The sequence below is a fragment of the Apiospora phragmitis genome (assembly GCF_038363925.1).
Source record: "Apiospora phragmitis strain CBS 135458 chromosome Unknown utg000010l:1.0-9815664.0:1.0-9183399.0, whole genome shotgun sequence".
NCBI classification, from domain to species: domain Eukaryota; kingdom Fungi; phylum Ascomycota; class Sordariomycetes; order Amphisphaeriales; family Apiosporaceae; genus Apiospora; species Apiospora phragmitis.
The window spans coordinates 2,940,455-2,958,120 of record NW_027117409.1 but is presented as its reverse complement, the minus strand read 5'-3'; the positions used below and the strand labels follow the sequence as shown (position 1 = coordinate 2,958,120).

The window sequence follows — 17,666 nt, the reverse complement described above, 5'->3', positions numbered from 1 at the left end:
GAAGAGCCTCCTCAAGGGCATCGACTTTGGTCTCGTAAGAAAGCCAGATTGGGTGATCAAGCATGAGTACACTCTCCCACCCCTTCTGATTAATCACGGTGATGTTCGGTTCGCTTTCCCCTAACCGTTTGCCTTTTGATTCACCTGGAACTCATATCGACTTTGAATTCAATATATATTCAAAGGGCTCTCTCTGACTAACCAAGAAGTTCACCTTTTCCTAAAAGTGCAAAGCGCGCACCGCACGCACAATTCCTCTGCTGACTGAGCACGAACGTGATGCCAGGCTTGTTCGTCGGCACATCCTCCATAACGCTAGCGCATCTCACACATCTCCGCCACGGCACCGGCTCTCCTCCCGTCGACGATGCTGCCGCTGCCGACGAACCCTCCTTGGCCCAGTAGATCTCGACGCGCTTGAACAAGTCGACCCTCGCGCCCTTCTTCCGGCGCACCGCCAGCGCGCGGGGATCGTCGTCGACCTCGAGGATGCCGTAGTCGGCGAAGAACAGCCTGGCCGGGTCCGTGTGCGTGCGGAACTCGCGGAGGTCCGTCTTGAAGAGCTTGCTGACCACGTTCAGGAACGGCGGCGGCGGGCTGCCCGCCAGCAGCAGCGTCAGCTCGCAGTGGGTCTGCGCCCGCTTCACCGCCTCCTCGCCCGGGTTGAACTTGGGCGCGTTCGGGGCCTGCGGGTTGTTGCCGTTGTTAGGCTGTTGTTGCGCGGCCGCGCGCTTGGCCAGCTCGGCGAAGGAGTCGCTGTACTGCTTGCGGATGTCGGCGCCGAGCGTCGTGAGCAGCTTGTCGAACTCGGCCACGTTGATCAGCGACGCATTCGTATAGCGGTACATCTTCTGGTAAGCCAAGTGGAGGGCCGCGGGCGGCCCGTTGCTCTTGGTTCCCGGAGGTGCGTTGGGGTCCTTGGAGCCGCTGACGTTGCGCGTTTCGTAGTATGTGAGAGCTCGCTGGGAGATGCCCTGGAGCACAGCCATGCGGCGGCAGACGGCCGAGAGAAGCCCCCGGATTGCCGAAGAAAGCACCATGTGCAGAGCGACCTCGTTCTTGAGAGAAAAGATATGCTGTCGTTTCCCCGAAGCTCTGCCGCGACTCTCAGAAACCGAGGAACTTGGGGTCGTCCAGGAGGTTAAAGAGCGAGTCGGCCAGCCAGCATAAGAGATCGATGGACCATTTGCAACAGCCAGCCAGGGCGTCAACAACCTCTGCCGTCGATCACGTTAAAAGTGCTTGACTAGCTGAGGGAGGGAGTGTCTTACCTGGTTCGTCAAGTGGCGAAGTGTTATTCTTCAACTGAATCGATCCGTTGCTGGCAATCGTGATGAGGATAACAATATTGCGCAGATGAAGAGCGAACATGGACAGCTTGCCGCGGAAGTTTCGCGGTTGGTACTCTCCGTTCCATCCCAGGTTGTTCAGTGTACTCAAACAAAGCTGCAAAAGGTTGTTTCGCACCAGGCTGTCATGGTGTGCCTCCTCCGAGTAATCAACCGAGATTCTCATCAGTCGACACATCTCCGTAACCCATTGTTCGGCAAATTCTACATTATCAGTTAGGGGGACGTTCTGCAACCGGGTGCTGCCCTACTTACTCTCTCTACCAACAAAATATCTTGCTACAGCAAGGATGTCGTCGATGTTGCTTTGTATCGTGGCAGCCTGGGCTGTGGACATTGTGAGTGCGGCGACGACTGCGTGTTGTTGTGCTGTTTGGCCATTAGCATCCATCATAGATCATGGAGCAACAGGAATCTTACCGTCATTCATCGCAGAGGGGTCTGCGATGGTGTATTGGATAGGATGCCATTTCACCTTGCCATCTTCACATAGTTGTACTACGGAGAAATGTGTTGGGGATATAGCTGTCTGTAAACCTGCGGGGCATGAGCACAATATTCGCGCGATTCGCTTGTGTTGGACCTACATGTCGGCTCTCCGCTCTGCGTGAAGCCAGCCTCATGGATAGAAGTAATGCGGTCCAAGTTGGACGAGTTCCAAGTCTCGGCCAGTGTGCCCCGGTCTCGGTACTCCGTCATTCCGTCGTGATACGTAAAGGCTATTATCGTGCCCATACGAATCATGTGAATACCTGTAACTATTTTATTGACCACAATAGGATCGAGTCTCTTCATTCTGGGGGCCGTCTGCAAGTGGGTTAGCTCCGAGCACGTGATGGTTTCAAGGAGGACGTACAGGGGGCGCGGCGCCAACACTGTTTCTTCTTGATCCCAGCTGCTCGAAAGAAGGGTGGAGGGTCTGCGGTTGGTCAAAAGCAACTTCCCAGCGGTCAATAATACTTTGCACTTCCTGGCTGTAGGGGCTGTCCGAAGGCGGCACAAAAGACCGCACTGTCAACACGATAAGGGGGAAGACGTTCTTCGTTCCTTGATCATAGGCGCTGGGCAGCAACTTGATATGAGACAGCTGCGTCATGGACGAGTCGAGAGGGGTTTCATTGCTTCCACCTGGAAGCCAACTGGAGATTACTACGTGTCTGGTCTTGAGTGTTGGGTTGAGCGCCAAGTTCCCTGGAGGGACACCTTTGTTCCCGGTAGTAGGCAGTCCCCAGTCTAGTTGCATCTGTACCAGCTGAAGCTGCTTAGACGACGTGGCTAGAGCGACGAACATGCATTTCCCTGGACCTGGTCAGCACCTTAACAGCAGTGATACTTGGTAAGCTTACATCTTGGGTCAGAGCAGATGGCAGCATGTGTGATAAGGTCGTCTGCCGAGCCAACGCTCTCCAGTTCGTGAGGAGACTCTTCGATTCTACCGTTGTGTTGTGTCCAAAACATCTTCAAGAGCCCATTCGTGGTAACACAGAAGTAGACAGATCTAGTAGGGTTCGGATGGAATGGTCCGTGTTGGTGGACGAGCGTTGTCTCGATCTGGTAGTCATTCCCGTTTTTCACGATAGGGGCATGCAATGGGTTTCCCTGGCACGCAAGTCAGTGACGTGCCCGGGGGTTTGAACGGATAGAGGACAAGCTGACTCACCACCCCCCTATGCGACGGCATTGGGTTCATCCAATACGTGCCCACGACGGCGTGTAGATCGTCTACCGGGTCTCCGTCCCATTTGCGGCTCGGGTACATCTTATTGAGGTTTGTATTGAAGTTGAGTATCAAAACCCGTCCAGCAGCGTCGATGACGGCCAACTCGGACGACTGCGTAGGAGCCCACGAGATATGCACAATTGGGCCCCCGGGAAGGTTGGGGAGAACGACACAGCGTGTGGGCTCGCTGAGACCCCATGTGGCGTCCTTGGGATGGGCGCGGATATAGCGTAGGTCCAGGGATTGACCATCTGGAGCAATGGAGGCAATAGTGCCGGACTTGGACCATGCCAGGCCTCTATATGAGTATCAGCTGCAGCCATGATACGAGATAGCACAAGGGACTACATACTGACAACTACCACGATTCCTCAGCTCGTCGAGGCGAAGTAGCAAGCGTTTGGTCGGGGGCCTGGCCTGCAGGTTCAGGGATACTGAATCGCCGAACAGGTCATCCACATCACCCAAGTCGACCTGCATAGCAGCCCCTTCCATTGGGTTATCGAGGATTAAAGGCATCTTTTCCGTAGCCATGAATCGAGCCAGCATATGATGAGTTTAGACCCCAAGTGCAGAGGATGTTGTTCTGCTGGGTCTATTCAGCCTTCTGGTTTGGGGGTCAGCCTCCCTGCCCTTCACTGGCTAAGAGAGATACATCTATGTACTTGGCAGAACCGGGGCTATCCAAAAAAGCAAAATTGTACGATCTGAGTTACAAATGAGCCAAAATTAGGGACTGTCAGGATCTAGAGTTGATATCACTGAAGGTCTCTGTGTGTGCAATGAGCATGAATGCGCAAGGCTGAAGGAGAACCAACCTTACGGCACGAAACACACGGACCTCTGGCGTAGGTGCCGACAGAGATATGTACATACAGTAGCAGGTGCAAGCCACTTCTGACATGGGGACATGGAACATGGAACTGGCAGGGGTCCGACGGATAGGCACCTATCAGCGCCACATGCTTCCCCCCATACAGCCTACAGGCCCACCTCTGGGTCAGTTTCCGAAGCAACGGCTCCAGCGGTCGGTTCGGTCATATCAATCTAGATTTTCCCCTGGTCGCCAAATTGCATCATTCTGTTAGCAGGTACATGTCTGTACTACACTGCAGCACTCCGATTGACGACAGCCTCATCATGCCTCAGCTGACAGAGCACATATGAAAAGTTTAGTGTTAGTTTCTGATATAAGATTCAGGGAAAGAGAGGTAGCCTCCTTCGGTATAGATGTCTTCATCAATGATTAACCTTGGAGCTCTGAACATACATAATGGAGTGAAGATCACTTACCGCCTAGCAGTTTATTAACCTTCCATGCCTGCATAGGTGGACTGGTCATACCGACTGTGTGCAGTCAGTCGGTCACTCATTTGAACCGTTAGGGCAAAAAAACGCGCAGCAATATATGGATGGTCTAATCTCTATTTTATATTCATTCGTCATGAACCTGTGGCTAAAGAGCTGCACTGGCATATTATATTCATTCACTCATCCAAGGTCTGAGTGCCTGAAGCCCTATCCTCTACAAATCCAATCATTCAATGATTTGCACATAGGGGGAAGGAACAGCGAATGGGATCAATGGGCCATGTAGTAAAATCAGGGACTGTTTCGTATTCTCTACGGAGTATATACCTCTTATTCAGCGGCGAACAGCTTCGTCACAGAGGATAGAGAGGCAGAAAGAAGGGGGGCAGTCAACAATAAATAGATGGCAATCGGTTGCATGGCGGCTGCTCGCTGTCCACGGTTCCACCCACACCTCCTCCATGTTCATAACACGCAGATCTTCACACCCCCAAACTATGTAACCAAGCCTAAAGCAGAGGAGCCTCAGCACCAACTGCCAACTCTCCTCTCTCTCGTCTCGGCCGCTTAGTCTAAACGCTCTTTCTGACAACAACCACTTTCGATATATATGCGCGTCGGTGTCGTTTGGTCGCCACAAGAGACGCGACTGTTGGCGTTGTTCCCGCAATCCAGAGCAATCGCGACCCAATGAGGTTTCTGCTGTCCAAGATCGGCTTGTCCTCCTTCATTTCAAGCCCTCACCACGGTGGGATAACAAACCCTCAATCCAGCGGCGCACCCACCTGAATCCCGCCCTTCTTAATTCCTCCTTTCGATTGTTCCAGTGACCGTTGCAACTAGCGGCCGATTATTCGATTTTGTCCGCCTAGGAACAATCAATCCAAAAAACTGGCCCATTGTCGGCCTCGCAACCAACCACGCTTAAAATAATTACCATGGATTCTTCATCTTCAGATCTATCCGAACCTCCCTCTTCAGATCCTCCATCCTCTCCGCTTTCTGAACTCTCCAAGTCGCCTTCGCTCTCTCCTCCGCCTCGCGTTGCCATCGCTCGATATCTCTCACCTATATCATCTGCGCCTTCGGGGAGCGCCTCGCCAATGAAGAACTCGGACGCAGATTCTATCTGCGTGAATCCAGATGGTCCACCGCCCCCGAAGCGACGAAAGGTGGAGCGCAAGCCCCGGACCACGGAGCACCTGAACTTGAAGGCCGGCTACACAGACAACCAGCAGGATGAAGAGCTCATAGAACGACTGAAGTTGTCTTTGCGCAAGAAGAAGAAGATTGTCGTCATTGCTGGAGCTGGTATATCCGTGTCTGCTGGAAGTAAGTGCATGCATACCACACCACACCCCCACTTCTCGGAACGTTCGCGACCACGATCCCATTTAGTAAAACACCTTTGCTGACCTACTTTCTTTCCTGTATAGTTCCGGACTTCCGTTCGTCTAACGGCCTCTTCAAGACGCTTCGCAAAGACCAGAAGCTCAAGGGCTCTGGCCAACAGCTGTTCGATGCCTCAGTCTACAAGCACGATGAGTCGACCTCGTCTTTTCACGACATGGTTCGAGAGTTAGCTCAAAAGACCAAAACCGCCCAGCCTACCCCGTTCCACCACATGCTCGCGACCATGGCCGAGGAAGGTCGTCTTCTGCGCCTGTATAGTCAGAATGTAGACGGCATCGATACTGCCATGAAGCCGCTTGCGACTCAAATCCCTTTACCCGAGAAAGGCCCGTGGCCCAAGGCGGTTCAGCTTCACGGAGGGCTCGAGCAGATGATATGCTCTAAGTGCAACAGCACCAGCCCGTTCGATGGCTCTCTTTTCCATGGGCCCGAGCCGCCTCCCTGCAAAGCTTGCGAGGAGATGGACACCATCCGCACCTATCACGCTGGCAAACGCAGCCATGGCATCGGTAAACTACGTCCGAGAATGGTTCTCTACAATGAGTACAACCCTGATGAGGAAGCCATCGCCAACATTGTCAAGGCCGATACGCGCGCAAGGCCGGATGCCGTCATCGTAGTGGGTACCAGCATGAAAATTCCCGGGGTGCGCCAAATCGTCCGCAACATGTGCAAGGTCACAAGGGAACGCAAGGACGGCGTCGCTGTGTGGATTAACATGGATCCTGAACCTGCTGGAGTGGAGCTGAGGGACTGCTGGGATATTGTGGTACGAGGAAAATGCGACGACGTGGCCAATCTGGTTGGACTGCCACACTGGGATGAGCCCTACGGAGACGATGTCAAAGTTGATGCGCAGAAGTACGAGAAGAGCATACGCAGCTCCCAGCTTGAGGTTAGGATTCCATCGCCGAGTCTCTCAGCCTCGGAAACAGTCAAGAGCGAATCACGCGCTATCACGCCGGTCGAGGCCAAGCCCAAGTCGATCGAGAAGGTCCAGGGCATCCCTACACCTACTGCTAGTCCCAAGATGCGGAACGCCTTACCTACCGGCAAACCTGCGGCGCGAACGAAGCAGAGTCGGATCCTCTTCACGGAAGCCAAGTCTGCTGCCTCTGGCGATGCCAAACCTGATGTCAAAGGCGCGAAGAAGCCCGCACCAAGGAAACCTAGGCAACCCAAGAAAACAGCACAGAAGGCAGCAGTACCGGCGGCAACCGTCAAAGCTGCCTTCAAGGCCACAAAGCCTGCAACTACAGTGCCTTCCAAGCTGCCGGCTAAACGTCCGGCGGGTTCAGACAAACCTAAGGACTCCCGGCCCCATGACGCCGGTTCCGAATTCACCCTGCGCCCTGCGACAACTCGGCAGAAGCGAGCTGACTCCGAGTACGACCCCAAAAAGGCTCAGGATGCTGTCAACTCACAACTCCAACAGGAGACCAATGCCCACCGGTCCCCTCCGACTACGCCCACGCAGTCATCACGCCCGGGATCAGCGCATTCCGGAGTTACCATTAGTCCTCCCTCGAAACCACGAGGAATGGCGAACCTCATCGAGTGACTGGTTCTCCTCGCTCATCGTCTCGGCTACTACTAGCCTTGAGACTACTCTGCATCTTTGCGTATATATATCGGAGCACATGTACTGTACATAGGACTTTCTGCATGCCCCATTACTGCATGAGAGGATCCTCAACATTCTAAAGGAGGATCCCATGGCGTTTTTTTGGCGTTTGATGAGCCGAAACGGCTTTGGCGAAGGGAGATACCAAGTCCTGCTCTTCATCCTGCACGTGGGGGTTTTGCTTTCTAGGGATTCATTGTTGAGTGGGATACAGGCCCAGGAGAGTAAGCTATTAGACCAACGATAGAGCGAAATGCACATGGGCCCCTCCCTCGACGGCATCTGCCCTCGATTCACCTTACTTAATATCCGTCGCCTATTTGTGTTGCAAGAGGCCGTGAAAAGTGACAGAATCAAGTGACGAGAGCGCCGTGTCAGAGTGACTGTATATATCGATATACCCAAATGTTTAATCAGCTGATCAGTGAAACAGTTTTCCTCAGGGTCGAGTGCCTTACCATGGCACAGGACTCCTTACGGTGAAGAAGGGGCATGAGGTGCACATTGTGCAGCAGCAACATAGCAGGTGGCAAGCTATAGAGGGGGTTGATCACCATGGCCAAGGTGCCTGAGGCATCGCGGTGTATGTCGGCCGTACGCACTTGGCTTATGTTGGAGGTCCTATTTGTACCAAGACATGCACTCGGCGGACAGTGACTAAGCCGGATGCTTGCATAATGAGATCTATCTGGTCGTAGTCTCACCCAGTATATGTGCTTTATGATGATCAGTCTGCCTAGCGGGCCCTCTTAAAGTGTACCAACGAACATGCCTTTTATAGAACTTCCGGAGGTTGTCAACCAAACCTCACCAACACACACACATCATCGGAAATCGTCGTGATAATCACTAACGCCTCATACATGATACTGAACATGATATATAATAGAAAAAATAGATCCCCCTTGTGCGCCCACGCTCTTCTTCCACCCCCTCCTCATCATCATATAATCCGGAGCCCGGCCATCTGCCCGGCCAGATCCTCCCCCACCACGCGGACCTGCGCGCCGCCCGCGTCCACAAAAGGCGCGTAGAAGTCGCAGGTGCTCATGCGACAGACGTAGTGCAGCCGGCCGCCGCCGGAGCCGCCGCCTTTCGCGCGCTGGGTCTTGGACGAGTGGCCGCAGGGCAGGCCGGGTTGCGCGGGTCGTTGCCCCGCTCGTCGGCGAAGCCCAGGAACTTGCCGCAGGGCGCGCACTTGTGGTAGGGCCGGCCCGCGTTGTGCTGCCGGTTCGAGCGGTGCGTCACGAGGCGCGTGCTCGGCCGCTGGCAGCGGAAGCAGCGGGACGGCGTGGCTGGGGCCGGGGCTAGGGGCGAGGGGCTTGCGAGGGAGAGGAGCGAGGCCATTATCTTGGCTGGGGGTGGTGGTGATTGGTTATTTATTTATAAGGTAGGTATGGCCTTGGTCGATCTGCTTGCTTGAGAGCAACCTTCAACCTTTGAAGGGCACAAAGATTACAGCCGTTGTGAGTAGGGGACTGGTGTATAGCAAGGAAGTCTTGTGAGTTGGCTTATACCAGGTTCATGGCAAGAGTCAGTTCGCAAGGAATTGCTCGCGTGAAGATCAGAGTCTGAGGAAGGGGGTCACATGCAAACTGGAAACGCCCTCTTATTTCTATTCGATTCTGAACTGCTTTCTGGAAAGGGGGTATCATATATAACAACAACTATTGGTGCGGTGCAGCCTCGCATGCCATATATGCTTCTCCTCCAAATATGTTGGAGGCCCACCACATGATAACATGGCGAAGCCAACCGCACCCCCCAGAACAGTGACACAACAGAGCCCGAAAACGAGGCTCCTGCATAAACCACACGTTGAACAACACATATCTGTATGCCTTAATCCCACTGGGAATTTCAGATGGTCGGATCTTCAAGGCCAGCCTGGTGCTCGGATATGGACCCCGACATCTTCCACAGCCCGATTCGCCCAGCTGGTATCACTACAGCCTGTATGCCGCTGAACCTGACAGAGCAAGTGAACATGAAAATACCTAACCATGATAGTTCAGTGCTGTTTTTGAGCGGGGGGGTTAACCCAGATTTATAACGACGAACGAGGGTGTTGCTACGAGTAACAATGTCTGTCACTCTTTGTCACCATAGCTCCTATACCACATAACTCAAGTCTCACACTCTTCCAAAAAAAGGATTGCGCATAGTTGTGTGTGACACTGAACTACATAGAAAATTGCCTACTTAGTTAGGTACCATAACTAGCACGCAAAAACGCTATACAAAAGGAGAAACAAATCGAAAAAAGAAATCAACTCCGAAGCGGGGAATCGAACCCCGGGCTACACGGATCTGCAATGAGAGCGTGTAATGTTAGCCACTACACCACATCGGATATCAAGCTTTGCTTATTTGGGTGTTGTAATTAATGGTTAACAGTATCTAAGGAGGAGGGGGAGAAGCGTACGTAGCGCAGGATATGACTGACTGGTATAACTGGCTGGCGGGTGAAAATTCTAACAATAGTGGAATGGTCAAAGTTGATTCCGGTCCGGTCAGGTGGAGTCGTGACCGATAGATGGACAGACTACAGTTCCAGGGAGGGACTAGGTTAGGTTAGTCATATTGAGTCAAGCATCGCCGCAGTACGTATACGTGCACGAGGAGAGAGAACGAGTCCTATTAATGATGGCGATTTATTTTATGACAATGTCTGAATCTATAAAATATCAATCGCCCTCGTCAAGCGAAGAGGCTGGATTCCGTCCAGCCGGGGAATGCAAAGCCTCTCTACTACCCTCTCCACCATGCCAGCGGCCCAAATGGACAGCAGATCAAGGAGAGCAGCTCGCCCAGTAGCTAAGAGAATGAACTCAATATATGTACTGATATTCTGCTTAGCATGGCCACATCTCTCACCTACATGTCCACATTTCCTTCACCGTGTGCGCCTGTGGCCTTCGAGCATGGCCCGGTAGCTAGTAGGAAACAAGTTCAGACGGCGAAAGCCACGACAGCATGGCCACTGTTGCGAATGGCCGCCGTACCGTTGCTAGCAGTACGTCCGTAGCAATCCATGGCCGCCAAACCTTGTTGTGGTCCTCCGCTAGATGGGTGCCAGTACAGTAGAAACAATAAAATCAAAACGCTGGATCTGCTGCTTGGTGCAGATCCTACCAAAACGCCTCAGGTCCTATAAATCGATGCTTTTTGCTGGGTATGTCATGTCGTAATTTCAGACCTTGGTGAAGACGAGATCAATACGATACCAAACCGTAACGCCTGGGGATGCTGTATTGTGGTGTCGCGACCATGCCGCTAGCCGGACGAGAGGGGATCCCGAAGGATCTTGGACCCGGAGCTGGGTAATTAGTGCTTCGACTTGGAGGGTTCGCCTCGAGAAGAGCCATTGGCCACAGGCGTGTCTCCGTTCTTGACCTTCGGAGCATCGCTTTGCTTCTCGGCCTGTTTCAGCTGCTGGTAGAGGCCAGCAAGACGAGGGCCCGTCATCCTATTCGGATCGGGGCCGGCAGGTTTGTCCTTGTCCGACTTGCCAGAAGGTTGTTTGTCTTTATCGGACGCCGGGATTCTCTTGGACACGAACCGCCTAATAGGATTAGCAAATCTGACCAGAAGCAGTCAGGAGTAAACGAAAAAGAAACTTACCAGAGTTTAGGCTTCAAGTCCGCGAGCTGCTGATCTGATAGCCCTGAGCTCTTATGTAGGCCTTCGATAAAGTTGCCAATAGCCGTGATCTCATTCTTCAGAACCTTTGCTCTGGCCTTGGCGATGGGTATGTTGACCTTCGTACAGGATTCCACCTTCTCGACGTGCGACCAGATAGGCTGCATCAGAGCGGCAATGATGGGCGCGTTTCTCTTGTCATCGTCGTCATCTGTTTCCGGATCCTTCATATCATCATCAGAGCGCTTCTGCTCCTCCAATCTTCGGTGTTTCCGGTTCCGCTCATCCATCTCACCGCTGTGTTTGCGCTTCGAGTCGGGACGAGGTGTACCGCCCTCAGCGACGTTACTACGGGAGCGATGATGCTGCTCACTTCGCGCGTGAGGACGGTCATTATCGCGATCCCGATGGTGTGTGTGCTTCTTGATGCTCTGGGGTGCCGGCGAGGCCGACGCGCTGGTCTTATCAGAGCGTCTATATCCGTTCGCCATGGCATGAGCCGATTTCTTGTTGTTCCGGTGATGGTTCTCGACCACTTTCTGTGCATTCACATCGCCCGAGTGCACAGCAGTCAAGACAGAGAGGAGATATTCCGAGCGGCGCACGAGATGCACAGCGCCGGGGGCCTTGGCAGCCTTGACTTCGGTATGCTCGCGTTCCTGCTTCTTCTCAATGCGGTGCTCTTCCAAGAAAAACTTGTCCTGCATGCCCAATTCGCGGTCGTCTCGAATTTGAGTCCACGCACCAAATCCGTAACGGTCAATACCAACAAGCAGCATGCCGTCTTCTCTTGCACCCCACTCACAGCTGTAGTGGGCAGCCTTGGTCGCATCGGCCAGTCTGAAGTTGCGGAAATCAGACTGTTCTTTGACAACACGACGGAGCAATCGCAACTGAGGAGGTCGCTCGAGGATGGTCTCGGCGTTGATCTTCTTTACCTCGCCAAAGTCGAACATAACCGCCTTAATGTCTTTCTTGGTCATCTTCTTCTTGGTCTGCTGCTCTTGGGCGCGGATCTCGTCCGATTGTCTGTCCATGGCATCTTGGGCGGCCTGGAAGAGTGCATGTAGGGTTTCGTTGATGAAGTCTCGGTCTCTGTCACTGAGCCGAGCGTCGCGAAGGAGCTCATCCGCCCGGTCATCCATGTGACCGAAACGCATGAACGCTCGAATGAGGTTACGGGTCTCCTTCTCGTTCAGCGGCCGTTTGGGGTCAGACAGCAAGGCGCGCTGTTCCTCCAACCGTTCCTGCTTCAGCTGCTCCCGCTCCCGTTTCTTAGCCATACGTTCGGCTCTTTCGGTATCACCATCATTCTTGACGCCTTTCAGAGCAGCCCGCCGCGGAGCGCTCTCCTCCACGACTTTAGCAAGGTATTCGGCATTCTTCTTCTTTTCCTCCTCGTTCTTGATAGCAGCTATCTCCTCAGCGGGAATGATTTGATCCCAATCAAGATTGAGATCATCGACCTTAACATCGGTATACTGCATAAAGTTGTCCCAATCAATGCCGCCGGTGCTGAGGTTCATCTTGTCGCTGAACTGGGTCTTGGTAATCTCGGCATTCTCGAGGATGGAATCGATATCGAGCTTCTCTAGTTTTTCTTGGTTGCCCGACTGCTCAAACATCTTCTGCGAACGCATCTTGAGTACCCATTGAATATCGTCGGCCGACTTCGCTTCATCGATCTTCAGGCCTCTCTGCTTGGCCTCTTCTCTGAAAGCCTTGCCGTCGTCTGTGACGCCGGCCTGGATGGCTAGGAATTCGAGGAGAAGTTTGTTGCGCGCACGCTCCAATACCTCCTCTTCGATCGTTTCCTTGGACACAAGGCGGTAGACCGTGACAGGCTTCTTCTGACCGATTCGGTGGGCACGCGCCATGGCTTGCAGGTCAGCCTGAGGGTTCCAGTCAGAATCGAAGATGATAACCGTATCAGCAGTCATCAAGTTAATACCGAGACCACCTGCACGGGTCGACAACAAAAAGCAGAAATCCTGGCTGTCTTCGGCATTGAAATGGTTGATGGCTAGTCGTCGTGGGCCGGCACCAATTGTTCCATCAAGCCGCTGGAACTGATAGCCACGCAGACGCAGATAATCGCCCAGTATGTCCAGTACCTTGACCATTTGGCTGAAGATCAAGACGCGGTGGTTGTCTTTTCTCAGCTTGGTCAGCAATTGATCGAGAAGCATCATCTTGCCACTGCTCGTGATGAGTCCTTTGATTTGATCCTCTCGGCGCTCACTGCCACCAAGGACCTTTTCTTCAGCGCCTGGAAACATGTAAGGATGATTGCTGACTTTCTTCAGCTCCATGACGATGTTGAGCAACGACTGTTTTTGACCATTGTTGCCTTCATTCAGGGCAGCATAGTTTCGGGTGAGAATATTCTTATAGTACTCGAGTTGTACGTCTGATAGCTCGACACGGATGATCTTCTCCGTCTTCGGGGGCAGGTCCGTTTCAACAGTTTCCTTTGTTCGCCGCAGGATGAAAGGAGCGATAGCGGCGTGAAGCTCTTGCAATTTGGCTTGGGCATCGACATCAATCATACTCTCCAGATCTTCATCGATCACAACCTTCCCTGGGTTCAAGAAATCTAAGAGAGAAGATAACTCGGCCAAGTTGTTTTGAATCGGAGTGCCGGTAATGAGAATCTTGGCCAGGGCACCGAAGCTCATCAACTCGGCATAGAGCTTCGACTCCTTGTTCTTCAGGCGATGAGCCTCATCAACAGCCAGCGCCTGCCATTTGATGCTGCGTAGAAAGTCGGCATCCGCCAGGATGTACTCGTAAGAGGTGACGAGAACATTGAACTTGGGCTTTTTGGGGTTGTTGTTGATCATCAGCTCGTGCTCACGGATGGTGCTGCGTGCCTCCGCATTACCAAGGTACACAACGTAGTTGAGATCCGGTGACCACAGGTTGAATGTGTCACACCAAGCAGGAATGACACTAAGGGGCGCGACGACAAGGAACGGGCCCTCCTGCTTGCGTTCGTTGCGCAACCAGCTGAGGAAGGATACAGTCTGGACTGTCTTGCCCAAGCCCATTTCATCGGCTAAGATGACATTGTTCGCGCGGCACCAGTTCAGGCCCAGGAAGTTCAACCCCGTAAGCTGAAAGCCCCTGAGCTCGCCGTTGGTGATGTAGCTGGGCTGTTTATCAAGTTTCAAGAACTTGGTGCGAGTATTGGGGTTTGACTCGGATTTGTCCGACGTCCAGGACCGGGACTGGCGGTCAAGGAATTGATCGATCTTGTCTTGAGCGTCATCACGAATGAGTGTAGCAAGTTCCCAAGTGCAGCATTCGTATGACAAGCCCTTCCACTTGACAAAGTACTCCTTGCCTTCGTTGCCACTGCGTACTGAAACAATACGCTCGACCTTGGTGTAGTCCTCCAAGGCGTCTTGCTCACGCTCCTTGTCCAGCAGATACTGCTCGCGAGTCTCGGGTTGGATATCATCACCAGCAAACTTGAGGTCCATCTCGTACTCGATAGTCCTCCTGTAGTAATTCTCGAGCTTGCGAACTCCGCGATAGCCACGCAGTACGTCCATGGTGTCCCAAGTGTTGTGTAGGTGGGATTTACCTTCCCATTTGATATGATACTCGAAATCATCTCGGGTAGAGTCCACAGCCAATTCGCCGCCGTCTTTGACTCGATGTCCGACAACCTTCTCGATGTAGGGGGAGTCATCGGCCATTTCTTCGCCGCCCGCCCAGTGGTTGGGTGTCAGCTCATCTTCATCCTCGTCCTCATCAGATTCCTGGTACTGGACTTGACGTGTGGCAGCCCGACTCGACCAGCGCTTCTCGGCGTACAGGTGCGATGTTTGGGGATGAGCTTGCTCACGGCGAGCCTTCTTCTGGAAAGACCGCGCGCGGGCTCCGCCATATGTATCAGATTCAGAATCGTCGGCGTGTGTTTGTCGAATGGGAGTGTTTCTCTTTGAGGCTATCGAACAGTTAGGCGGATTCGTTGTATTTAGGACGGCGTGGTCGTCGATACTTTGCAGTTTCGACCAGGTGACGGGACTTACATTGTTGGGAGATCTGTTCCACCCGCCGTCTCTTGTTGGTACGTCTATTCGTGGGAACATCAGACTCGGACTCGTCATCTTCATCATTATCCGAGTCGATCTGTAATGTAAGCTTGTGCCAGGACAGCGACGAGGAAGGTTAACTTACAACTTTGGGCTGCTTAGTTGGACGGGACTGTGGTTTCGGTCAGATAGATTCAAGACAGAAAATTTTTCAATCAGCACGTACGCTTCTCCTCAGTCCATAGAGCTCTGGGTTTGCCGCAATGTATTCATTCTCCCCGGCGCCGCCTTTTCGTTTCGCGGCACGATGGGAATCGTTGGACTCCGACCTCTCCTCCTGTGCAGCGTCACTGTGAGAGGCAACAGGGCTATCTTCCATATCAAAGTCAGCGTCATCGGAAACATCATTGTCTTCCTCAGCGCTGGACTCGGCGGCCTTGTGAGGCTCGGAATCTGGCTTCGCATCGTCGGAATCGTGATCGTGATCGAACGCGGATGGGGAGCCACGAGGCCGGGCAATAACGACCGTGTCATTAACTTCGGAAAGATCGCTATCACTTTGAGCGCCATCGGCGGCGGGTGATATACTAGACTCTTCCAATGGCGAGCCATGGCCATTGGCTAAGCTGGGCTCTGGCGAGCTCGACATGGTGGAAGTTGAGAGCACTCTTTCGAGATGCCTAAGAGATGACTAGGTTAGCAAGAGACACGGTTAGAGCGGTCAGACGAGCACAAGCCAGGGAAAACAACGACTGGCGATCCTGTCAGAGTCATAATATGTGGGATTGAGCGCGAATCAAGCTCTCAAGGGTCTCTGGCGCATATAGTGATGGTTCCAGATGGATCGCGAGGCTGGTTTGATGGAAGAGCAGACGCGAGCTTTCATCGGCAAGACGGGGCAACAGAGCGTGTCTGACGACTGCATGGCATCGAGAACAGCTGAATCCATCGATTCCAACCACTTCAGAGGGCTCAGGGAGCTCGAAGCTTTCGATGGCAGGGTTACATGCGACAGTTTTCGCGATAGATATTGCATGTTGGACTGGACAGGCGGAATAGCAAAGCCCAGCCTTGCCAACCGGGAGGAGCACGCAACGGCTCAAGAGCAAGGAAAATAACTTACAATTCATCAACTGGACCACCAGGAGGAGAAGAGCAGAAAGTCTAAGAGAGAGACTTTCTTGGGGGGATTTTTCTAGGGCAGGGGAGGCCCCGACGACACGAGAGAGTGTGTGGTTGTGATGTGTTGAGATTGCCTAGGTGCTGACTCCAGGGCGTTCTGTTCCAATTCTGGGGGCAATGGGTTTGGATCTTTTTGCTGCCAAAGGCAGGAATCAATCAGATCAATTGAGCAGGTCTGCAGGGTGGGTAACAGAAAAGTCCCTAAGCCTAAACCGATCTAGCGGGGCTGGCTCCAAATGCTGAATGCTGAGTGCTGAGCTTGGGGAGGTCTGAGGCTCAGGCGCGCGCACTTTATCAGGTGTTGGTGGGGAGAGTGTCTGGGTACAGTGTGAACCTTAGAGGGCCGGTACAATGCGAGTCTGTTAATCAACCACCTGAACAAAGCTGGCCGCTTTCGAGTCAACCGCCCTCAACACAGCAACCAACGTGCCTGGTAACTTCTTTATGCAATATCTTTCCTTCTTCTTCTTCTTCTTCTTCTTCTTCTTCTTCTTCTTCTTCTTCTTCTTCTTCTTCTTCTTCTTCTTCTTCTTCTTCTTCTTCTTCTTCTCCCGGTACTGTCTTCTTTGAAACCGAGGTATGAGCAACTAGGTAGATACATGTAGACTTAGAACAATACAACATTTGAACGAGGATGATATCCCCCAAGCGGCCTGCTGATTATGGAGATGACTTCTTACGGAGAACGAACCACGGCTACAAAGAACGATATCATTTACATTGTCCACGTGACCTCGGTTCTCGGTGGCCGGAAAATTGGCGATGGGATACAGATTAGCTAGGTAGCAATGGACCAAGGGTACTATCTTGGCCTTCTCTAATAAAGCCTACCAGACTTTGGTAGGGGAGGAACTATGTCCCAAAAACGATGCCACTTGCATGAGCATACGTCGAAGACTGGCCAAACGAACCAACACACCTGTTGGAAAGCTGCTTGCTGTAGAAGTTTGTTGTTCGCATTATTTTATCAGAACCAACCAACCTACATGACGATGGGCATAGTGAGGTTACATACCTTCCTAAGCATGGATCGAGTAGTGATGGTAGGTATGTTCACAATACCGTACTTACATAAGTATTATAGAGTTCATATAGCTCAAAGAGGGAAATGCAGAAATATCAGGCCAATGGTGTGATGTATAGCAAGCATCTATGTGTCGTTAAATATATCAATGGTATAAATATTAATAAAACTGGTATCATGTATGGCAATAGTCTATCAAGTGCGTTGAAGTGATTCGAGCAAGGTTCTTGGGATCATCGCCCATCCATCAGCAATACATTCGCAGTGATTGGACACTTGCAGCACCCCACACCAAAAAGTTAGGTGCCTAGGGCTTATGGATGTTGCAAAGGCATGCTGCATATTTCATTCTTCTCCC

General features: G+C 52.5%; 5 protein-coding genes across 5 annotated transcripts; 1 reads left to right on the top strand and 4 right to left on the bottom strand.

Annotated features, from left to right (window-relative positions):
• Positions 1 to 197: 197 nt before the first annotated feature.
• On the bottom strand, positions 198 to 3,588 carry PG994_010682 (mediator of RNA polymerase II transcription subunit 16; the record flags this gene model as incomplete). Its single annotated transcript, XM_066862091.1, has 10 exons — positions 198 to 1,095; positions 1,124 to 1,217; positions 1,272 to 1,553; positions 1,605 to 1,718; positions 1,770 to 1,886; positions 1,937 to 2,156; positions 2,206 to 2,648; positions 2,696 to 2,948; positions 3,010 to 3,367; positions 3,422 to 3,588. The coding sequence occupies 10 exons, from the start codon at positions 3,586 to 3,588 to the stop codon at positions 198 to 200; spliced, it is 2,946 nt and encodes a 981-aa protein (XP_066711201.1).
• Positions 3,589 to 5,318: 1,730 nt separating this feature from the next.
• PG994_010681 (DHS-like NAD/FAD-binding domain-containing protein) lies at positions 5,319 to 7,354 on the top strand (the record flags this gene model as incomplete). The annotated part of the gene is made up of 2 exons (XM_066862090.1): positions 5,319 to 5,712; positions 5,817 to 7,354. The coding sequence occupies 2 exons, from the start codon at positions 5,319 to 5,321 to the stop codon at positions 7,352 to 7,354; spliced, it is 1,932 nt and encodes a 643-aa protein (XP_066711200.1).
• A 1,006-nt stretch (positions 7,355 to 8,360) lies between these two features.
• On the bottom strand, positions 8,361 to 8,764 carry PG994_010680 (uncharacterized protein; the record flags this gene model as incomplete). Its single annotated transcript, XM_066862089.1, has 2 exons — positions 8,361 to 8,509; positions 8,533 to 8,764. 2 exons carry the CDS (start codon positions 8,762 to 8,764, stop codon positions 8,361 to 8,363), a joined length of 381 nt encoding a protein of 126 aa, XP_066711199.1.
• Positions 8,765 to 10,744: 1,980 nt separating this feature from the next.
• On the bottom strand, positions 10,745 to 15,751 carry PG994_010679 (uncharacterized protein; the record flags this gene model as incomplete). Its single annotated transcript, XM_066862088.1, has 5 exons — positions 10,745 to 10,982; positions 11,042 to 15,014; positions 15,100 to 15,199; positions 15,248 to 15,274; positions 15,329 to 15,751. 5 exons carry the CDS (start codon positions 15,749 to 15,751, stop codon positions 10,745 to 10,747), a joined length of 4,761 nt encoding a protein of 1,586 aa, XP_066711198.1.
• Positions 15,752 to 16,646: 895 nt separating this feature from the next.
• Positions 16,647 to 17,284, bottom strand: PG994_010678 (uncharacterized protein; the record flags this gene model as incomplete). Its single annotated transcript, XM_066862087.1, has 3 exons — positions 16,647 to 16,848; positions 17,204 to 17,221; positions 17,271 to 17,284. 3 exons carry the CDS (start codon positions 17,282 to 17,284, stop codon positions 16,647 to 16,649), a joined length of 234 nt encoding a protein of 77 aa, XP_066711197.1.
• Between the last annotated feature and the right edge of the window lie 382 nt (positions 17,285 to 17,666).